The sequence below is a fragment of the Haemorhous mexicanus genome, chromosome 5 (genome assembly GCF_027477595.1).
Source record: "Haemorhous mexicanus isolate bHaeMex1 chromosome 5, bHaeMex1.pri, whole genome shotgun sequence".
In the NCBI taxonomy this organism is placed as follows: domain Eukaryota; kingdom Metazoa; phylum Chordata; class Aves; order Passeriformes; family Fringillidae; genus Haemorhous; species Haemorhous mexicanus.
In genome coordinates this window covers 43,418,289-43,433,481 of record NC_082345.1, presented here as the reverse complement: position 1 = coordinate 43,433,481, position 15,193 = coordinate 43,418,289, and the positions used below count along the sequence as shown (strand labels likewise).

At 38.4% G+C, this 15,193-nt stretch overlaps 1 protein-coding gene across 2 annotated transcripts; it reads left to right on the top strand.

The window, feature by feature from the left end:
* Nucleotides 1-4,107: 4,107 nt before the first annotated feature.
* Nucleotides 4,108-14,901, top strand: RXYLT1 (ribitol xylosyltransferase 1). Of its 2 annotated transcripts, XM_059846997.1 has the most exons (6): nt 4,108-4,293; nt 4,699-4,878; nt 5,840-5,942; nt 10,759-11,073; nt 12,711-12,881; nt 13,906-14,901. In XM_059846997.1, the coding sequence occupies exons 1-6, from the start codon at nt 4,152-4,154 to the stop codon at nt 14,321-14,323; spliced, it is 1,329 nt and encodes a 442-aa protein (XP_059702980.1). In that variant the 5' UTR covers nt 4,108-4,151; the 3' UTR covers nt 14,324-14,901. The 2 variants fall into 2 exon arrangements, with proteins under 2 accessions (XP_059702980.1, XP_059702981.1); XM_059846998.1 differs by lacking the exons at nt 4,108-4,293; nt 4,699-4,878 and adding an exon at nt 7,931-7,998.
* The last annotated feature ends 292 nt before the right edge of the window (nt 14,902-15,193 follow it).

The window sequence follows — 15,193 nt, the reverse complement described above, 5'->3', positions numbered from 1 at the left end:
TTGGTTTTGTGACTTCATTGAGCAGAAAAATTACTTTATTCTGATGCTCCTGCAGTATTACCTTTTCAGGAAGACTGTCCTCACCTAAACTATGAACTTAGGCCTTACAGAAGGCCACAGGTGGACACTGTCTTATTGATCCATCTGTACCAAAACACAAGAGCTTACTGCCTTTAATTTTTTACCACCATCAGAAGTTCCTTACCTTGCTGCCTCAAGCAAAATCCTGTTGAAGGGACAGTTCAGCCACTGTAATTAGTTTCAGGTAAAAATGAAATCAACCTGAGCCTTGTTCTGCCTGAAGGATGATGTCAGGGTGCACTCCTACAAACCTGAGTCAGTAGAAAAGAGCACTTCTATTAATCAAGCTGTTAGCTTGATTAATAGACTGTTACCTCTCATGACAAGAGCACCTCTGCCAAAGGCTAGGAACTGGCACTGTGATCTGCAGCCTCGCCAGCCTCTTCCCAGCTTTAATTGTCCACTGCAGACTTCGCATTTTCATTCAGCTTTGTATGGTGCAGCCTTAAGAAGAGATTCAGGCTTTTGTAGACAAATTCTAACAGTGGCTGCCTACAACACTGTGCAGGTGGCAGAAGAAACCCCTGCAAACTTCTTAATTAATGAGGACAGGACCAATAGAGCGGTAACTGAAACTCAATACTTTTCTGCAGGGATTCTGGCAACAACTGTCTTCATTCCCTGTTCCAGTTAAATGTCTAACTGATGCTTTCTCTGATTCCTAACTCTGCTTTAAAACCTTGCTCAGATCTGCCTGTTGCACATGTGGATCAATACAGCTTTCTAACACTTCCCAGTGACATCTGCAATTCTAACCCAATAGACAACAAACAGGGACCAAGATAAGACAAGAAGTTCTACAAGAATTTTGTTGGGAAAAACAGAGACTGAAGAGTAGTACATTGTAGGCAGTCATGAGTAGTAAAAACAAGGAAATTTTCCTTTTATCATAATATGTAGAGAAAAAGAATACTTTACATAAGAAAAAACCCTTCCTTTCTCAGTTGCTTACTCAAACTACAGCAGAATGTATTTTGATTTAGGATTTCAGCAGCACTCAGTCTTAATTTTGAAACTCCAGGTTAATTTTCATTTGTTGTAATGAATTCTTGAACAGAATAGACACTTGTTGAAGGTACTTGACACCTCTGTGTTCTTGTTTATTTTTCCTGTCTCTAAACTGTTATTGAACCTGATGATTAATTTTTAAACTGTCTCCTAATTTACGATAAAAAGAACTTGTAAAGCTTAATTTATTGAGTAACTTTCATTCAAAGAAAACTTCAATTATTTTATATCAGCGAGGATTCCCAACAGCCCAATAAGCTCAGTTTTGTACATTTTACAAGGGGTCAGTTGGAGCCCCATGAGACAAGATAATCTGCCAAAAGATCCTACAGCAAGCTGTCAGAGCTAAGAAGGAATCTAAGCCTCCTGATTTATCAGATCTGGGTTTAGGATTTTTCCAAGTCTCATTAGCCATGGCTGTTGGACTTTTCACCCTCTCCTACACTGCAGGGCATGTCTGCTTCTTAATGCCATCTAGACACACAATGATCTTTTGTTTGACACAGGTCCGAGACATCACTGATCCTTTTGATCTCTCTTCCCTTCTTGTGACATAGCACTTGGCTGCTGGTCTTCTACAACAAATCAGAGATTTGTTATAGAGTGCTAGGAAGGAGTACTTGCTAGGCTTTGCAGGCCCCTACGGGCACTGTGCATGAAATTCAGGCATTTCCTAAATTTGGTATCTGCTGCACGTTTTTCCAGGATTTCAGGGAATACCATGGTTAAGGTGCTTTTCTGATTTAAGGTTTCTCTAAGTTTTACACCCATAATGCCTAAACAAAGCTTCTACTCCAAGATCTTAATTCATGTGGGCATTAAGTCCAGCCCCTCACACATACACACACTCCCCCTTAGTACATTATTTACATTATATTCTTGATTCCCAATTGCTTCTATGTGATTTAAGTTTGCATTACAGGAAAACCATTTATTTGAGTCTGTCCTGAACTGGCTGGAAAATACAATCTTTTATAAAATTAGTATCTTTTTTTACATTATGTAGAGCTTTTTACATCATGTTTTGCCCATGAAATGAGCCAATGAAGCTTGCAAAATGTACAATGAGTTGGTAAGGGTAGGAAATATATGATAAAGATGCTATGCTCGAAAGTATCTGCTCTTCCTTCTCACACATTTTCAATTCTGGATTTGGATTTCTTTCCAAATGATCAGGCATTGCCATCTACTACAGTTGTTCTAAGACTGATTGATATTGCCTGTTTACCTCACTTTGATTAGTATACCTTTCTTCTCTGCTATAAATAAGACTACATTATCATCAGTATGGTGAAAGACTGCTCAGCAATAATCACTGTTTCAAATCACATTCACTTTTTCATTTTTTATTGAAATGCTCACAATCAAATGTAGACTTTTAAGACACTATTTTTGAGACAGTCTATAATTCAAACTCTTCTTAGATTAATCCTTCTTGACCTTTTCAAGTCTCTTCTGTCATTTTTATAAGAAATAAAACTGCTTCTGTGTGGGAAGGAGACCTTTCTAACTATCATCCAAAGCACTGATGGTGTGCAATAGGCAGCCTGTGTTTCCAAATTATTAACATTTTTCAATCTTCTTTGCCCTTTGTAATTAATTTCTATTACCATCTTATTTCCCTTTGGTTCTATGTTTATCACACTTTCATTATCATATTCTGTTTTAAAGTTTTCATACAAACATTTTCCTTAAATTTTAGCAACTCGGCACACAGATATAGTTACTGATATAGTGTAGAAAACATACTGCAGTTAAAACTGATAATAGTTTATTTTAATATTGACTATGACAGATATCGTGTTGCTGGTCTCCCAAAATTTATGGCTGCACCACTTCATTGCAGATGCACTAAGCTAGAAAGGCAAGAAAACCTCAGTCTTAATTTTGAAAGCATTTTTGAGGGGCACTTCTTTCCTAAAATTATAAATCACTATAGGCAAAGTGGCCATGAAGCCTAACAGGAATAAGTGTATTAACCTGCAATTTTGCAACAGATTACCTGTAATATTGACAACTGTTATTTGCATTATATGTAAGGTTTTAACATATAGTTTCAATAAATAAAAGCAGCTTAAAAGAAAGAGGGAATAAACCTTTTTACCAGGGCTAGTAGTGACATGACACAGAGCAGTGTTCATTATGAGCGTGGTAAGACAGAGAAGTCGTGAATGTCCTATCCTTGGAAGCGACCCAAGGCTTTGAGCAACCTGCTCTGGTGGGAAGTAGCAGTATTGTTCCTCACAGCAGGGGGGATTGGAACTCAGTGATCTTGAAGGTCCCTTCCCACCCCAACCATTCTGTGATTGCTGCCACTGTGCGTCATCAGGCTACACTCATAGTTCAGCAAGTGTACAAGCAATCGAATCAGAGTAAGGATCTGGCAGTAGGCTAACTCTAAGCCTGTTTCAGAAGGCATTCTAAGATTTCACTTGGAAACAAGCAGTGGTCCATTGAGTTAATTTTAGGTCAGGGTCAGAGCAAGGTTTTATGTTCATAAGGGTAAAAAATTGATCAAGAAAAAACCCACTCAGACCCAGAAGAGGCTGCAGGGTTGTGCAGTGCATTACAATCTCGACTGTTCTAGACTCTTTCTCCTTTGGGTAGGTGAATTGCAATCTCTACTGTTCTAGACTCTTTTTCCTTCGTGTAGGTGAAGGGCACTATGCTTTTGACTACAATTAGCGTCATGGTGTTTGCCTACAGGCTGCTAGAGGCTTTACAGAGCTGTAGCATCTAGAGCCTTAAGAAGAACTCGTGGATAGTCTTTCTATCTCTCTATGGAACGTGAGTAACTGGTCTATCCAAGCTTTGCCCATTATAATAAAATTCCCATAACCTGATTGTGCTGCTCATCTATCCCTTTACAACCTGGTTACCCGCCATCGCACAGCTGTGCCGGCAGCGCCCGTGGGCGCTGCAGCCACGGGCAGGCCATGGCCCCGGCGGCTCCGAGCCTGCCCGGCGCCCCGCGACCCAGCCCAGGCCGGCGGGCGGAGTCTGCTCTCGCCGCCGCCGCCTCCCGGCACCGCCCGCCGGGCCTTCCGCCCGCGCCGGGCGGGATGCGGGGCGCTCGCAGGCGGCTCTGCTCCGCCCTGATCGTCGCGTACGGCCTCTTCTCCCTCTACGCGGCCTACAGCGTGTTCCTGCGCCCGCGCCGCCCGGCCGCCCCTCGCTCGCACCGGGACCGCCGCGGCCCGCGAGGTGAGCGCGGCGGCGGGGCCGCTCCGAGCCGCCCTGCCCGGCCTGTCCGCGGCCGGCGGCGCAGCGGCGGGTCCGGGCCGGGGGTTTGGTGCGGGGCCGGCCCGACAGGCGGGGCCTGGTGGCGGCCTCTGAGGGGGAGCGGGGCCGGCGCCTCATCGCTCCCCGCTGGGCCTGCGCTGGCTGCGGCCCGTTCCGCTGGGCCTCGGCGGGCACCGCGCGGCACGGCTGGGGAGGCGGCGGCGGTGGTGGTTGTGGTGATGGTTGTGGTGACGATGGTGATGTGCACGACCCAGGGCTGTCAGGTGCAGGGTGAAATTACGAATTTGAGAAAATTAATGAATTTTTCTCAAGTTGAGAGTTCGATGTTCTTTTTAATTATTTTTTTAATGTAAATCACCCTTTTAGGTTTCACAGATCATGTTGCCTTGGGAAATGAAGAGTGGAATCCGTGGGATGCAGATGAGAAAAACGAGCTGGCTGCTTCTCAGCAGAGATATGAAGCTAATCTTAAAATGATAAAATATGCGAGGTCCCACCTAGAACAAACCAGTCTTAGAGTACAGATTTGGGGCAAAGCAGCAATTGGTAAGCAGATGTAGTCAATGTCTTGGTTATTTAACCTTCCTGGTATAGCACTTTTCTGTGTTTCCTGATGACTAAAATTTGTTTCTATGATTCAATAATATGTGTATCTGAATATGAGGAGTATTAACGAAATGTTACCTGTTACTCAAATTCATAGCAATATAAGAGTAGTTGAACTCCCTTTTTAGGCTGTTTTCTGCATCTGTCAAGGAAAATGTCTCAAATGGCAAAGAAACGCAGTTACTTTTTTAATCCAGTCTAATTTACAGTATGGCACAAGGAGAAGCCTCTTACTTGCCTAAGCAGATTATTTATTTTTGTCACATTTACCCTTTGTGAAATAAAGCCTCACAACGTGAGAAATAAAGCTTTTCTGTATTGCAGTGTACTGTAGTACTACTGCCACTGATGAACTTGGAAGTTCTTTTGTGGAAGATGCTGAGTTTCCCCTCTACACAAGCTGGGAGCTAAGGTCTTCTCAACCTCTAACTACTGCTGAAGACATATAACTGTTCTTAGTTTGGCTTTCTTGTAAATCCCAGGCTTACAGTTGAACTTTCATGTAGCGTTGTAGAGCACATGGGTATATTGCTTGGTATATTGCCATCATAAAACTTGGTGCATTTCACAAAACCTTAAGGGAGGTATGCTTGTCCTTAAAGTGCCAATTAATATTTGCTCATTTTTAGTGGTCTGTGTGCTGGAAAGAGCTGCTAACAGAAGCAGTAGTGTATGTGTTCATCTGCTGATATATTGTCAGCCAAAGAATCTTTTTAAATGCCAGTGTGGGAAAAATTAATCTTAACTAATTCTAATTCATATTATGCAAGAATCTCTGACATTTTTTTCACAAGTTCTTGTGTTGTGATGCTTTTCATTTTCCAGAAATATTTTTTTTTAGGAGCGTAGAGTAGGCAAGATCTGTACATTCAAATTCTCCATCATGTCTTCATTTATGTAGGTCTTTACCTTTGGCAACATATTTTTGGAGGGCACCTTGAGCCAGCTGATGTGATTGCACAGTGGAGAGAAGGAAGCCAAAATGCAGGAAAAACATACTTCAGGTATTGTTCATGATGTTGATTTCAATTGCGTAAACTTTAACAAATAATGCATTGGAAAGGTAAACTAAATGATGCACTGCTCAGGCATTATTTTGCCCATCTCAAAGTTTTTATTTTAATACAGTTGCAAGTACTTTAATTTTGTGATGTTTTTATAACTATGGAATATGCACACAGCTTCTCATTCAAAATTATAATTTTTACACTAAAACACATACTTGATAAATCTAACTAATTCTAGACCAAACATGTCACTGTTTAAAAATAGAAAACTAGGGAGCAATTTAATCTGGGTTATGATGGTTTGTGTTATTAAAAAATATATGAAAAAACTTACCAATGCTGAGAGAGCAGCCAAGAGACCTCAGTGGCAGGGTCGGGATACAAGAACAGGATAAAGAGCTGGGGCCTGGGGGCTCATAGTTGGTGAGATCAAGCATGCATGTGTGAGGCAGGAAGATGCCTCCTGCTCTATGGTTTCTACTGTAATCAGGGGAAAGGGACTTGGCTCATTCGTTCATAAATAGCAATGTGTCACAACCATAATTTGTGTATAATAAATGCTACCTGTGAGACCTAGCTTCTGGTTAGCTACTTGATTTGCAAACCAACATTTTGTATGGAAAGGAAAATTATGCTTAAAGCACTTATTGCTTTAACAGTGGTGTTTGATCTATGATCATGCATGGTTTAAGACTGTTGTCAAATGTTTTATATTATTTAGGGAATGATATAGAGCTTTTCTCTGAGTCCCTATTTAATACCATTGTAATGTTTTCTGTGAAGATGCAGTGAAATCTGAAGGATTTTTTGTCTCTTTGGCCATTTAGCCAGACTGCAGAAGTAGGTCTTCTGCAACATTTAGTCACTTGCACCAAAACCTGCCTGTTAAAAAAGTTTTCTTTTAAGGTATAAATTGCACAGTTAAGTGAGCTTAGCTTCTGAAACATGTTGCTTCAGAAGGCCATTTTTTCCTTGCACAAGATGTGGTTCTAGCTGAAATATTTGAAGGTAGTGTTTGAAATACACATGGTGATTGTGAATTGAAAGGAGGTTTTAAGTGATCGCAAAACTTTTTAAAATCATTTTGAATTATCAAAGTATCTAACAGTAAACATGGTACAGGCCATAGAGTCTTTCCAGAAGAAACAGATTAATTTATGTACTCTTTAACAGAAAAAGCTATATTCCTTGTCTTCAAGTAAAAGATGAGCCTACAAGTTTAGAGAATCAACTATGAATGATGCTTCTGCATCTTGGTAGTCTCCTTGACAAGAGCAATAGAGTTTTCAATTCAGAAATATAGAGAAAGGATACAGTCTTTTCTCTGAATATTGGACCAGTGCCTACAGTGTAGTTTTAGTGGCAAAAGACTTTGTTGTTTCCAGAGTTAAAATCTTAGAAGCTATAGATATCCATGATACTGTGGCATGATAGGTTATCTTCCTGGTATTGACATAAGAATTTCTTTAAGCTCTTGCTTTCCACATTTATAACATGAAAATAATTTGCTGTACTTAATTAGTCTGTCACTTGACTGATTATGGTTATTTTCTTTCTAGTGTGCCTCTTTCAGATGATTAATAACCTCACATGTTTCCTTAGGGTATGCATCTCTCAAAGAAAGACTTCTATGCCTGCATTTAAATATCTTCTTATGTCTAGATGAGCCAGGGATAATTGAGTCCCTATTGTAGTTTCAACTTGGATGCTAGATCCTATAAAAATACAAAGCTTAAGATTAGTACCAACATAACAAACGTTAACTTTTGAGAGGCTGGCAGAAACTTGTTGTGCAAAGTATAGAAAATATGCAATATAACTGTTGTTTTAACAACTAGGCTTCTGAAGTAGCCACTTTTTACTCTATTTGGAAATACTAGTTCATGTTGTGGAGAAGAATTATGTGATTTTGGCTTCTCACTAGTTATAAGATTTTCTAGAATTGTTTACTGCTTGGCTGAGGTAAATTATCTTTTGATTACTAGATGAGGCTAGAGGGAACTAGCTGAGGTGACATATTTGGAGAATATGTGCTGTTCTGCAGTTCTCTGTGGTAAGTCTAATGATTGTTAAAAAATAGATGTCTGGTGAATGTTTTTAAAGATACCAAATCTAAAGACACAAAAATGCCAAAATACCACTTGAACACAGTTGCATGAGTAAGCCCATTCTGTATATTTATTATGGAGAATACACGTCTCTAATATAGATTTTGATGGGTACATATTTTCATCAAAGAAGTTGCCTAAAAAAATACATAAAGTATCAGCTTCTCCATAAAGTGCAGTGACGTTTATTTAAAAACAGGAGTGGTGAAGGAACTTCATCGCTGTGGATTTTAGTACCATCTTGGCACATTCATACAAAAAGCAAGAGAGCAGGATTTAACACTTTCTTTGCCTTGAAAAAATTCACACCCTTCTCTCCTGTCATCTAGAAAGGTGTTGTAGAGCACAGAGTGCCAAACTTCTTACCTCTTATTTGGCAAAAGCTTTCCTAAATTTCTATTTCCTCCAAGTCACACCCTCTCTATTTTATAAACATTCAGTGCTGCCTTGCCTCAGTCAACTAGGAGAGGTTTCTGTGTATCAGAGGATTCCACCTGGGATAGCTTCTGGCAATTTAGTTTTAATAAAAGCCTGTAGTGAAGCTTTTTGAAAATCCAAAACCACTAGATCCATTGGATCCTCTTTATCTGTGTTCTTATTGACATGCTCATAGATCTTCATCAGATTAGTGAAACGGGATTAACTCATTCACAGCAGTGCTTATCTGTATATGTGATCAGTGATCTTAACTATTGATAAGATTCAGTGATCTTACTGTTTATTATAGACTCTTCCAGAGAGGGAATTAATACTGACTGTTCTCCAGAGTCCTCTCAAGTTGTTTTTGTAGATGGGAGTCACTTCCTGTGATTTGGACTGCCCCTTCCCAAGTTATTTTCTTGATTTTCTCATTTTTATGTAATTACTTTTTTGCATATGGGATATGTTTATGCTGTATGTATTTATTATTATTTCTCTTACTGCAAGTGTTAAATTTAATCGTTCCTGTTACAGAATGGCTGTCTCAACACCTTCAGAATGGGCACTGTAAGACCCAGTCTAAAATAGCATCTTTTTGTATGACTATCTACCACTAGTAAGGAAAAACAAGGACTTTGTAGAAAGCAAATCTCGTATTTAGTCATAAGGACTACTCCCTCAATTTTGCAGCTTCTGTAGTGTCGCCTCCATTTCCCAATCCCCGTTGCATTCTGATTGGAAGTTAATAGCACAACCCTAGCATGGTGTTTTGATTATTAAAGTATGCATTTAGGAGACTTGCACTGTGTTACTTTTTTCCCCCACTGTAATTTTATGCTGTTCAACTACATATATTCCTACACACAGGTCATTGTTTCCTAACCTGTACATCTTGTTATTGCTGTAAAGCTGTTACCCTCAAAGTGCTGTGTTACAGGAAAAACTCTTTCCCCAAGTCTCTTTGCAAGGTGATCACTGGACCATGTACATATTTAGTCTCTATTTGAGTCATTCCAAAGCTCAAGGTATTCTCTCTTAGGTATCTCAGTGATTCTGTTCTCATTTTCTGTTAAACCTTAGATTTAAGTCTTGATCTGACTTAACATTTAATGTTAGAAGTTTTTATTCCAAGTCATAAGTCTTACGAATCTCGTCTCCAAAATACATCACTTCCACCAAGCCAGCAGCATGTCAGCTTAACTCAGGTTTAAAATACACTTGTCTAAGGTCAGTCTGCTTCAGATAACTTCACTGGAGTAATTTTTACAGTTTTTCTTGTGAGAGCTTTTTTCCTCAGTAAGTCTATTTGAACTGAAACTAGCTGTCAGTCTCAGCACTTCATGAGTTAAAACTCATGCTCACTCTAAATTAAGTTTTGCTGGTAGCTGAAAAACTAGTAATGCAGCAGACCTAGAAAATTATCACTTAACTGACTCATATTAAAAAAGAATACTGTTTTCCCCCTTCTACTTTTTCCCAGTCTGTGTAAGTGCATTCAGTCAATATCTGTTAACACACCAGGTAACTGAAGAGCAGGGGCTGGCAAATACTGGTTTGTTTCATTGCAGTTCATAAATGGCTTTTGTCACATACATTTTGCTACATGACTGAAATTCTTCTGTTAAATACATCGTTCAGGATCTAGAAATGCCATTTTATAACTAAAATGTTTGTGCTTACTACCTTGTATCAGAGCCTCAAGTTTGACCTGGGTCATACAGCCAACCTAAGTTTACATTTAGATAGATGTTTCTTGTGTTATCAATTCTACTCAGAAGAAACTTAACCAAAATACTGAGAAAAGTACTATGCAAGACTAGCTAACTGTCACTCTTAATGATACCAGATTGTGTATAGTCTTCAGGTTTTTGGGAGGGCCTCTCTCTTGTTCTAATACAGCATTCATTGGTTATCACTGGAATTAAGAAAATGTTTAACCTGTAGTGAGCATCAAGGTGCACTCTTTTTTGAAAGGTGGCTGATTTACACACATTTTGAGGTTTGAATATTGTATGAGTTCTGATTTATTGACAAAATACCTTATTTAAGTCAATCACCCTTTTCCTAAATAAAAATGAAAGCAGCTTTGCTCCTGTGCTAAGCAGTACATCCTAAGAGCAGAAGTGGTTGTAGTTGCACATTAATTTTGCAGTATATTGTATTTACTTTCCTGAAGAAAAAATCATCTCTGGAGTGCAGTGTAGTAAGACTAGCTAGAGGACTGAGGTCAAAAATTTGTCTTACAAAGTCTTACTTTGTCTGATGTTGTATTTTGGTTTTCTCAGCTTCCTCACTGGCCCGTCTGTAGTTCCCGGCTACTTCTCGGTGGAAGCGGAGCATGTGGTGCTGGTGCTGAACGGGAGGGAGCCGGCGAAGATCGCCTACGCCACGCAGTGGCTGCACTACGCACAGACACTGATGGAGACCCGCAAAATCCAGCACGTGGCAGTGGTGCTGCTCGGGAACGAGCAGTGCAACAACGCCTGGATTCAGCCATACCTGAAACGAAACGGGGGATTTGTAAATCTGCTCTTTGTTACGTATGACTGTGCGTTCGTAAATGAAGAAGATATTTTCCAGTGGCCTTTAGGAGTAGCTACGTAAGTGCTATAGACAGATGTTGATTAATTAATTGTTGTGCATGAGGTATGGAAAATATGACTCTTACTGCTTTTGCCCAAAACAATTTTAATAAGTAAATTGAAGAACATGATCCTATCAGTCATTTTCTAAATCAGGCATTGGAGTCTCTGAAAGTTGCATTTAGCAATAAAAATGATAACAGGAAAAGGGTACTAGCATTTAGGAAACTTTAGGAAAATGAACCTGTGTCTCCTGAGCTTTTCTGTTCATTCTTTCTTCAGTAGATTTGCTCTTGAGATTTATCATAACTGCTGATGTAATACATACCAGTGATCTGGAGATTCAGAAGATACTTATGTAATGCAGGTACTATTTATTCAGAAAAGGAAAGTACTTTTTTTTAACCTTCATTATGGCTCAAAAGGCTTCCCTCATTTGGAGTAGTTATACTCCAGTATCACAGTAGTGTAAGCTGGCTTAACTGCTTGTTTAAAAAAACCCATTTTTGTTATACTTAAGTGTTCAAACTATTTGAACATATTTACTATGTGAAGTAAATAAAGGTTTGGTTCAGCTAGTTGCATTTTTACTTCTTATTAACAGAGTCGATAGTGGTCTATCTACTTACCAGGGTAATAGAAGCTGAAAGGAATACAAGATTATTTTCATACCTTGTGTTGAATTTGAATTCAATATCCTGTATTGATCCAATTTACTCAACAAGCTGGAAAACTGTATAGAGCTTTTTATATACAGTTTGAACTTGTTCACAGTGTCTCTGACATATGCTAAATTTGGATTATTGATGATGTCAAAGAATTGATGGTATTGGAAGTTCCTAAGTGGAAAGAAGTTGAGTTTTGAGATGCAGAGATTAAGGTGACAGTTAAGAGAAAGCAGCAACACTTAGAACAATAAACTAGGGTGCAAAGCTGGGTGGAGGAAGGTAAATTTGGTATCAAAATGGGGTTTCCAGCCCTTGCATACAACGGCTGTAAAAAACAGGTTAAAGGCATGAAAATTTGCTGGATTTTCCAAGTAAAGAGGGAAAATGAAGATGTGGAATGATGCAAAAATATTTGTCATGAAGGAACAAATGCTTATTAGAAACTAAGCGAATTAATATTCATCATTCAGGAGAAGAATGAGGAAAGGACTGCTCCATCAAATAATGTACAACAAGCTATTTAGTAGCCAAAAGATTAGATTATTGAGTTCACTCAGATCAAAGTGAGATTTTCCTTTGAGAGGTTACCAGTGATATTTTCAGTGGAGGAGCATATCTAGAGATTAAGGTAGGTGAGACTTACATTCCATAGTTACCATTAAACTGGCCATTTTAGTCAAAACTTGTGGTTGCATCAGAACAGCTTCTTTGGAAAAGCATGTAAGTCAAGGACATTCTGTAAGATGCACATTTAGTATTTCTGATGTTGAAAGAAGATGTAAGTATTCTGGACTGGTGGGGGTAAAGGGAATAAAGACATACTTTTAGGACAGGATGTGAATTGGTTTTACTTGTGGGTCTGTCTGTAGAGATGCGGATTGGCAACAGTTAGGTGGTTTTAGTTGTAAAATATGATGCACTGAAAATGAAATGCTGCAAAATGTTTTCCTTTGATATGGTTGTCTAACTTACGCATTGTTTTTACAGCTACAGAAATTTTCCAGTTGTGGAACCCAGCTGGTCAATGCTACATGATCCAAGATCATATCTGTGTAATTTCTTAGGAACAATTTATAAGAATTCTTCTAGAGAAACCCTGATCGAAATTCTAAAACAGGATGGGCTTGACAAACTTTGCTGGATTGCAGCCAGAGAACAGTAAGACTTTAATTTACTTCATGAAAATATTCAGAGTTTTTTGCCTGGTTCATTATTACTAGTCTTGAGTATTAAAAACTAATACAAATAAAGGTAATTAGTCGTTAAGTCAGGGAATAGTGAAGAGACTCTTTTGTTTAGGTCATCATAACGTAACTGCTATATATTACATGAGGCATATTTTTAAATGTAGTATAGAAAAGTCTCCTCTGTATATAACTATCAAAGACCATCTGGTTTTTTTCTTACAAATATTTGATTATGAGGAGAAACACTTGTCTTGTATTTTGTGGAGTTTAATGTCTTTAGCAAAAGAAAGAAGACAGCCATATTTTTTGTGTTCCACATGGGAGTGGATTTAATCTGTACAGCTGTCTTTTGACTAACAGGAGTAGGGTTCTGATTGTATTTCTTAACTTTGAAAAGCAGCACCTATAAAATGTTGGATAGCAGGCACAGTGGTGCTTAGGTAGACCTTAGCTGCCCTGATGAAGAGTCTCAGGAGATGGATTGTATCTATGACGTAAACTCTTATCTCCCAGACGTCTTGAGGCACTTCAAGTAGATGAATTCAGGTCAAACCAATTGCTCTGCATCCTGGCTTTTGAAGAGCAAACCTCTTTTGAGGCCAAAAAAGTCATTAAAAAGTCCATTGAGTGTCTCCCTTTTTGTCTGTTTCTGAACTGTGCTGTGAAGTAAATTGACATACGCATCATCCCAGTCATGCATAAGATTTGGAGTGGCATTTCAATTTGTTTCTTACACTTTTAAGTATTAATAATTTCCAGAAAGGGCCACATAATATGATCTATTTTTAACAGTGACATTTTCCATAAATTTTTAGAAGACTTTTAAAAGCAGTTAAGACTAAAAGTAGAAGTTAATTGACTGTGTGTGTAATATAAAATTTTTACACTAATAGCATTTTCCATTTTATAACTAATAGAAATTAAAGCATATCTCTGTTTTTTCATTGCAGTGCCTGTGAGGAAAATATTAATTTTCACTCTTTTTACTTTCCTAGGTGGCAGCCTCAAGAAACAAATGAAAGTTTCAAGAACTACCAAGATGCCTTGCTGCAGAGTGATTTGACATTGTGCCCAGTGGGAATAAATACAGAATGTTACAGAATTTATGAAGCTTGTTCGTATGGATCTCTGCCCGTTATAGAAGATGTAATGACACCGGGTGATTGCGGAAATTCATCAGTCTACCACAGTGCTCCATTGCAATTATTAAAAACCATGGGGGCTCCGTTTATCTTTATTAAAAACTGGAAAGAGCTTCCTGCTATTCTAGAGAAAGAAAAGAAAATGAGCTTACAAGAAAAGATTCAAAGGAGAAAAAAGCTTTTAGAATGGTATCGAAACTTCAAAGCACGGATGAGACAAAAATTCATTAATACTTTGGAAAATTCATTTTTGCCAAGTGATAAAGGATAAATTGTCCCTTTTGAAAATCCAGAATAGATGACAGCTTAATTCCCATTAACCTGAGGCAGCTTTTATTTAAAAGTAACCTCACATGACAGGTGCATTCCTTTTAAAGTCAGTGGAATTGCTCTAAGCTTGGCCAAGAACTACATTTGGCCCTGCATCTTCAATGATTTTCAGAGAGGCTGTTGACATAATAGGATGGTACAAGGATGACAACAGTTTCGTTACTATTTTCACAATAGTAACAAAACATTTTTATGTTGCTGTGTGACCTGGTAAAAAATTTTAAGGATAATATCTTTGAGCATGTGAATTTGGTAAAATCCAACGTAAGAAAATAAGTTGTGTTTGAAGAAAAAATAATGGAGGCTGTATGGTACAGGGTAATTTATTAGGGAAAGTAAAAAAGAAAAGTATTATTACAAAATCGCCAGGTTTAGCATATTCTGGTAAGTGCTTGTTTTGAAAATGTGAACTGTTTACTTGGTTGACATTTCATTTCCAACAAAGTGACCATAAAGCTAAAGACTGTGGAATAAAAATGTGTATTTCAAGGTAAAAATAGAGAACTCTTCTTGAAAATATTTGATAGCAATATATTTCATCTTTAACCTGAGATATCAAAATTACTTTCTTTCATTTGTTTTTAGTCTTGGGCCATACCTTTCTGTGTTCCTGCTCTTTCATTACCTGTAGTTACAGCTGCATGTTCAGAACACTGGGCCTTAGACATGAACGTGCCTGTAGCTTATCTCATTCCTCAAAAACTGCTGAAACTCGTCAATGCCAAAAGATGGCAGGAGTGTAATACTGCATGGTTATGGTACTATGTGTACTATAAACAGTTTCAATGCTTTTTTGTTAAATGTGGCCAAA

Coding starts and splice junctions, on each gene's coding strand:
- RXYLT1 (XM_059846997.1), top strand. CDS start 4,152: ATGCGGGGCGCTCGCAGGCGGCTCTGCTCCGCCCTGATCGTCGCGTAC. Junction 4,294..4,698: donor GGACCGCCGCGGCCCGCGAG/GTGAGCGCGGCG, acceptor TCACCCTTTTAG/GTTTCACAGATCATGTTGCC. Junction 4,879..5,839: donor TTGGGGCAAAGCAGCAATTG/GTAAGCAGATGT, acceptor TCATTTATGTAG/GTCTTTACCTTTGGCAACAT.